Below are 7,237 nucleotides of genomic sequence, written 5' to 3'. Positions count from 1 at the left end.
ATTTGAATCTTTGTGGCCATAAGAGAATTTTTATTCCTCCTTAAATTTGAACCTATGACCTTATGATACTTTTAAACTTCAGAACCAAACTCAAACTAATCAGACACTAGAAGATACAATTTTTGAGATTAATTATAATAGAAAGTAAAATATGTTAAGCCACCAATAATGGAGTCTTAATGATTGAGGTGTTGCTCAATAAATACCAATCATCTGACACCACATACTTCACTCACAACCCATTATCACTTCCCACTTTCTCCCATCGCTTTCTCTCTGCAACAAACACCATGACTAAAGACGTTGAGGTGGCGGAACACCACGCCGGAACCGAATACGCCGCCAAGGACTACCACGATCCACCTCCTGCCCCTTTCTTCGACGCCGAGGAACTCACCAAATGGTCCTTCTACCGAGCACTCATCGCCGAGTTCGTCGCCACTCTCCTTTTCCTCTACGTCACCGTATTAACTGTCATCGGATACAAAAGCCAGACCGATCCTGATTTGGACACCGATCAGTGCGGCGGCGTTGGTATCCTCGGCATCGCTTGGGCCTTCGGTGGCATGATCTTCATCCTCGTTTACTGCACCGCCGGTATCTCCGGTAAGTACATCAATTAACATCATAAGTGATAGATCCGCCATAGCTACTCAATTCTCAACCTTATTTCGCTTAATTTTTGCTTAAAAAGTGCTGATGAAAGTACTAACTGGTCGATCGGTGGTAAAATCCGGCAGGAGGACACATTAATCCGGCGGTGACGTTCGGATTGTTTTTGGCGAGAAAGGTGTCGCTGATTAGGGCGGTAGGGTACATGATAGCACAGTGCTTGGGAGCAATTTGTGGTGTAGGTTTGGTGAAAGCTTTCCAAAGCTCATACTACAACCGGTACGGCGGTGGTGCCAACACGTTGGCCGACGGTTACAACAAAGGAACCGGACTCGGTGCTGAGATTATCGGCACCTTCGTCCTGGTTTACACCGTCTTCTCGGCTACCGATCCCAAGAGGAGTGCACGAGACTCCCATGTTCCTGTAAGCACCTTATCATCTCATGCTCTTCTCTGCACTTTTTTCTTTTCTGCTTATAATCAACAAAAAAAAAAATGTTTCATATACCACATCTATAGATTTATGGGAGGTTTGTGATTGTTTATAAAAATAATTTATTGATTTATTCCTATATTTCATTATTAATAAGTATTTTTGAGTGTTTGGATAAACAATTTATATTACTGCAAAACCGATAATAAAGAGTTTTTAAAAAAATTAAAACCTTTTTGACTTATAATTAATTGATAAGTGTTTTTGTAGAAAATTATAGATTAATTGATTATTATATTTGATATTAAGTATTATTGTATGTTTGATATCGGGTTTGAGTTTAATAATTATTAAGCTCGAACTCGAATATCACGTTAAAAACTCGAATTAATTGATTTTATATATTTAATTATTAATATAAAAAAGACCTTGAAACTGTGACCATTTTGAGCGATGGATGTGGTTTTCAAACCTGAAATGACGAAAACATCCTTATTGGATAATTAAAAAAAGGATAAAAATATTTTAGTTATCTATATTATATTATAAAATATTTATAAAAACTTTTAAAAACTATTTTTATATATAAAGTATTATATATTGATGTATATTATTTAAAATTCAAGATTACAATTAAGTTATGTATAAGTATAATTTATTAAAGCTTCATGTTTGAATTTATGTAACTAACTGTGGATAAACATAATCAAATAGAGGATAAACATCTCATTTTAAAAATATAAAAATTGTAAAATATAATTAGGATAATTATTGAGTTTTAACAAAATAATTAATTATTATCTTTATAAAAAATTATATTATTAAACCAAATATAAATTATTTCGTTATCAAACCTAAATTAAATCATAATAAAAAAATTGAATTAAAAAATTACCGAAAAAATTATGAATTTTAAATAGTTAATTTGATATTAATATCAGAATATTTTTATCAAATTTTTATGATATCTTTAAATTTATATTTTATTCAAAAATAAAAAAATCATCATTTTTTCAAAATCACATAAGACCATACTATAACATCGACTGAGATAAAAAATAAAACGAAATATTAAAATCAAGATGTATTTTGCTGCGTTGCGCGAATACCCTTCTAGTTATTTAAAAATAAAAAAAATGTGGAAAATACACTAATACTGTAACTACAAATATGAAGGTGTTGGCACCACTGCCCATAGGATTTGCAGTGTTCATGGTGCACTTGGCCACCATTCCGATCACCGGCACCGGTATTAACCCGGCGAGAAGTTTTGGTGCCGCCGTCATTTTCAACGACTCCAAGGCATGGGATGACCAAGTATGTATTATCCTTTTCTTTTTTATTTATAATAATTCGAAATTCAAAATTTTATTTTAATAAATTATGAATTAATTTTATTTTAAAAATTGCAGTGGATATTCTGGGTTGGACCGTTCATCGGAGCCTTTGCCGCCGCCATCTACCACCAGTTTGTACTGAGAGCCGCCGCACTCAAAGCACTGGGTTCTTTCAGAAGCAACGCTTAAAACTTGAAAGATTCATGCCCTTTGTAGATATCTTGATGTAATATCTTTTTTCCGAGTCTTGTTTTATGTGAAGAATGCAAGTGTCGTTTTTTTCCTTTCTTTTTTAAATCTGATTTTGTGATCATCGTATTTCAAGATCAAGAAGCGTGAAATATGAAATGTGCCTACAAAAAATTCAAAGAAAATTGTTTGTTAATTCGGTCTTAATTAATCCGTTAGGCTATGTTTGTTATCTATATGTTTGAGTTCAGTAAAATAACTGATAAGCTAGTAATATTAAGTATAAATCAGTTGATAAGACGATTATAATGTAAACCAGTTTAAAAATCCAATAAATCTTACTGAAATCATATATAAATTTATTTGTTGCATTTTTAAAAAAAGTAATTGAAAAAATATGTGATGATTTTTTATAAATAGAGGATTCTCATTTTGTGGGTTCTTACTCATCTTGGTATGCATAAAAATATATATGGATGAGTCACTTAAAACCCTAAAGAAGGATGATATAATAATGTGTATAAAAATAGAATTTTTGGTAATTGTGAATTTTCGGACCAATCTATGTGCATCGATTAATCATTCAGACGATCATGAATAGACTGGAGTCATTGAAGGTTAAAAAAACCTCCATGACCACAACGGTTTTGACACCATTTGGATTCGAATATAGTATAGATAATATTTTCCATTATATCATCTAAGACTTACGAGTTGTTTGGTAGTTGTTGAATGGTTTGATGCAGAATGATTAAGTGGCTTTCATAATATAATGCAAAATAAAATATAATTATTTGCAACGAAATTAGGACATTGAATGGTTAAAGGAGGTTCAAGATACAAAATCATTTAGATGGTTTTAGAACCATTAAAAAACAGACTTTTGTTTCGTTAAATAAGATTCATCTTTTAACGATTCAGAGATTACCTCTTAATGAAACTATTAAGAGGTAAACAAACAACCCCTTAACCAATATGTCATAACACAATTGGGTTACAAATAACATCGATGATGAAATACATTTGACTTTAAATTTAAGATAAAAAAACCTTAATAAATAAAAAAAAGGAATCAGACAACCTACTCTAATGTCATTTTCTCTTAAAGAAGAATTCACTTTATTTTTTTTAGTGAATTAATATAATATTCATTATCCTGTAAGAATATTCGTTAAAAAATTACAAACTCTCGTTATCTTGCCTTTGCTTATTCTATTAACAAGATAAGGTCAAATGACATCTGTCATTTAATTTATTTATTTTAGTAATAAAAAATTAAAAAAATATTAAAGGCAAAAAAGATAACGACAAATGAATTATTAGCGTTTTCAAATTAAATGATTAAACCATGATGTTATCGGATTACCATTCATATCATTTTGCGATTTAAAAATATTTTTATATATGTAATTTGTTTTATGGATAATATTTTTTATATAATTATAATATTTTAAAATTAAATTATTTATCAAATTAGGGTACGTAATATGTGTAGTAAATTGTTCAAACGAGAACAATTTCATTTTACGAGAATGCAAGATTACTCATGTTATAATATCCGTCGTGTATGTATGTATGTATGTATGTATGTATGTATGTATGTATGTGTATTTCTTCTTTTTTTCTTTAGGAATTCATTTCAATCAATACGGGGTTAATTTGGATACAAATTAATCATGTGTCATGAACCAAATTTGAACTGGTGACACGAGGGGAAAAGCTGCTCCTAATTCCTATCTCGATAGCTTCATTTGGGCATTCTAGCTACAGCAACATAAGGCAAGTGTTCTTTCTTCTGTCCACGAGGACAAGATATCGGGCAAAATTGTAGGTTTGATTCCTGTTGGATGCACATTTTACGTTGACTGGGATTTATCATAGTGGTGCTGTATACCTTGCTATAGGGGTTTGTAGTGTGCATATTGATAGATATGCCTAAAGTACGAACTAATTTTTTTGCTGGAGGGGAAGCTGGGAAAAGCATCACTTTCTCAAGGAATAGTCTAAGACTGGTTAAAAAGCCATATATCAGAAGCACTCCTAACTTGGGATATTAAGTAAAATAACATCACTCATAGGCAAATATTCGAACACCCAATGCCCGAGGTTCCCCCAAAACCGATTCCTCTGCCCGCTTTTCCACATCCACTTCAGGGAGAGAGCAAGTATAAATCATAGCTTATATATATACATATATATATATATATAGAGAGAGAGAGAGAGAGAGAGAGAGAGGGAGAGAGAGAGATTTAGGATCATGTAAGACCAGTCTGTTTTCGTGAAACCTGTGAGACCACTTTTTTACACTTGAAACTTCATAGCAAAATGTTGTGAAGATTCGACTTTTTTTTTTTACCTTCACAGAGTTTTGCTGTGAATTTTCAAGTGCAAAAAAATTGTCTCATGGCTCTCATGAAAACAGACTAGTCTCACGTGAATTCAACCCTACACATTTGGTGCAAATAAGACTCAAACCTAAGACCACCTAGATGCAACACATTTATCCCGTTTTTTGGCTTACAAATATCTAATGGCACACTAATAATTAAGCGGGTGCCCACCATCAATGTCTCTTTTTTCTTCTTTTACGACAGTCGAGTAAGCAGATGTACAGAACCCCGCTCAGCCCTTAGTAGGTCCCCCCCTACCACTAGGTCATCTCACGTGAATTATCACATGTGATAAGTTTCATTTATTATTGAGATATATGTAGAAGATGATAAAGTTCATTTATTATGATCATGACTTTAGATTAGATTACAAAATAAAACCATATATTTATTAGACTAGATGAACCATTAAGATTAATTTTTAAAATTTATTAAAAACGTTACCTTTATAAATATATATTATTTAGAAGTATATTTCATATAAATGGTAATTATGAAGGGTGTAGTTTTATATGTTTAGGTGATGGGCGATGAGGTGTACATTATTATTTTTTATTATCACTTTAATTTAATTATTATCAAATAATAGCAACGCAACGTGTTAGGTTTTCGTTGGCTTATATCCATTATTTATTTTTTATGTTTTTCTTTTGTTGTATTTAAATTTATTTATTTTAATGTAACAAAAATGGATTTCGTACCCCGATAAATATGATATGGAAAATGGATTGAGATTGGACCCATTATTTCTAGTTTTTTTATTTTATAAATAATTAGAAGGGTGCTCATACAATACAGCGAAATACATTTTGATTTTAATATTTTATTTTATTTTTTATCTCAATCGATGTTATAATAGTAGTCTTATGTAGTTTTGAAAAAAGGATAATGTTTTTATTTTTCATAAAAATTTGACAAAAATATATCGATATTAGTATTAAATTAACTATTTAAAATTCCTATTTTTTGTGTAAATTTTTAATTCAATTTTTTATTGTAATTTAATTTAGGTAGGATAACGAAGTAATTTATATTTAGATTAATAATATAATTTTCTTATAAAGATAATAATTAATTATTTTGTTAGAACTCGATAATCATCCTAATTATATTTTAGATTTTAAAATGAGATGTTTATCCGCAGTTAGTTACACGAATTCAAACATGAAGCTTTAATAAGTTGTACTTATGCATAATTTACTTGTAATCCTGAATTTTTAAGTAATATGCATCAATATACAATGTTTCATGCATAAAAAATAGTTTTTAAGAGTTTTTATCAAATGCTCTATAATATAGTATAAATTAATATATTAAAAGTAATTACTATATTATTAAAACACTACTCTATTTTCTAAATTAAACTATTTAATATATTATGAGCAATTAAATATATGCATTTGGATGTTGCTTACTAAACCGTCTAAAAATGTATTTTTTTACTGGGTAAAACACACTAGTCAAGTCAATTCATTTTCTTGACTGAGAATCTAACCCGAAATCTAACCCGATAAGTGAAAGTGACGACTCTTATCCGGTCAATGCTTACCGGCCATAGATGATAGTGTTTACCAACAATCTTACTATACTATTATGATGATCAAGAATCTTACCGTATGTATGAATATGTACATGATGGGAATTCACTTCTTGTTGGTAAGTAAATTGGTTCCAAAGTGAGCGTAAGTTGAAGAATTTTTAATTTAAGAATGTGAAAACTCGACCATAAATATTGTGATTAGATGAGTGTTTGAAGTTAACTGATTTATGCAGAAATGATCCCAAAATGATCTTATATACTCTTATACGGGTAGACATACTAATAATTTGTAAATTTACAAAATGAGAATATAAAAAAGAAAGAGAGAGAGAGAGAGAGAGAGTTGCTAAATATGGAGATAAATGTAACACCCGGATTTTAGTACGTATATTTCGGGGTTTTAAATGCATATTTAACTTTAGACTAAACCTTAATCGATACCTTGAAGTGGTTAATCTTAGTGCTAAAAAATATAAGAAGATATTTTTGGCAGCTTTTCTTCATGCCAGTGAAAGGTACCCTTTACGCTAGCGAGATGGGTAGAAAGTTTTCTGGAAGCATTTCTTCATGCCCGTGAAGCAACAGAAAACAAACCTACAACCCTTTTTAACTCCGAAAATTCCTCATTTTTCTCATTTGTGTAACACCCATATCACTTACAAGAAGCAATAATAAAATGCTAAAACCAAAGAAATAAACTCAAGCAAAAATCCGGAACTTGAATTCTTAAATATAA

At 30.5% G+C, this 7,237-nt stretch overlaps 1 protein-coding gene across 1 annotated transcript; it reads left to right on the top strand.

Annotated features, from left to right (window-relative positions):
* The first annotated feature begins 236 nt into the window (after positions 1–236).
* Positions 237–2,775, top strand: LOC112519685 (aquaporin PIP2-2-like). The gene is made up of 4 exons (XM_025127905.1): positions 237–606; positions 741–1,036; positions 2,222–2,362; positions 2,458–2,775. Exons 1-4 carry the CDS (start codon positions 291–293, stop codon positions 2,569–2,571), a joined length of 867 nt encoding a protein of 288 aa, XP_024983673.1. The 5' UTR covers positions 237–290; the 3' UTR covers positions 2,572–2,775.
* The last annotated feature ends 4,462 nt before the right edge of the window (positions 2,776–7,237 follow it).

Source organism: Cynara cardunculus (assembly GCF_001531365.2).
Source record: "Cynara cardunculus var. scolymus isolate 2C chromosome LG 10, CcrdV1, whole genome shotgun sequence".
In the NCBI taxonomy this organism is placed as follows: Eukaryota; Viridiplantae; Streptophyta; class Magnoliopsida; order Asterales; family Asteraceae; genus Cynara; species Cynara cardunculus.
The sequence above is the reverse complement of the archived record's forward strand: the minus strand, read 5'-3'. Positions and strand labels throughout refer to the sequence as shown.

Excerpts from the sequence above, each read along its gene's own strand:
- LOC112519685 (XM_025127905.1), top strand. The coding sequence starts at position 291 with ATGACTAAAGACGTTGAGGTGGCGGAACACCACGCCGGAACCGAATAC. Across the intron at positions 1,037-2,221 it reads CACGAGACTCCCATGTTCCT|GTGTTGGCACCACTGCCCAT; the intron begins GTAAGCACCTTA and ends ACAAATATGAAG. Across the intron at positions 2,363-2,457 it reads CCAAGGCATGGGATGACCAA|TGGATATTCTGGGTTGGACC; the intron begins GTATGTATTATC and ends TAAAAATTGCAG.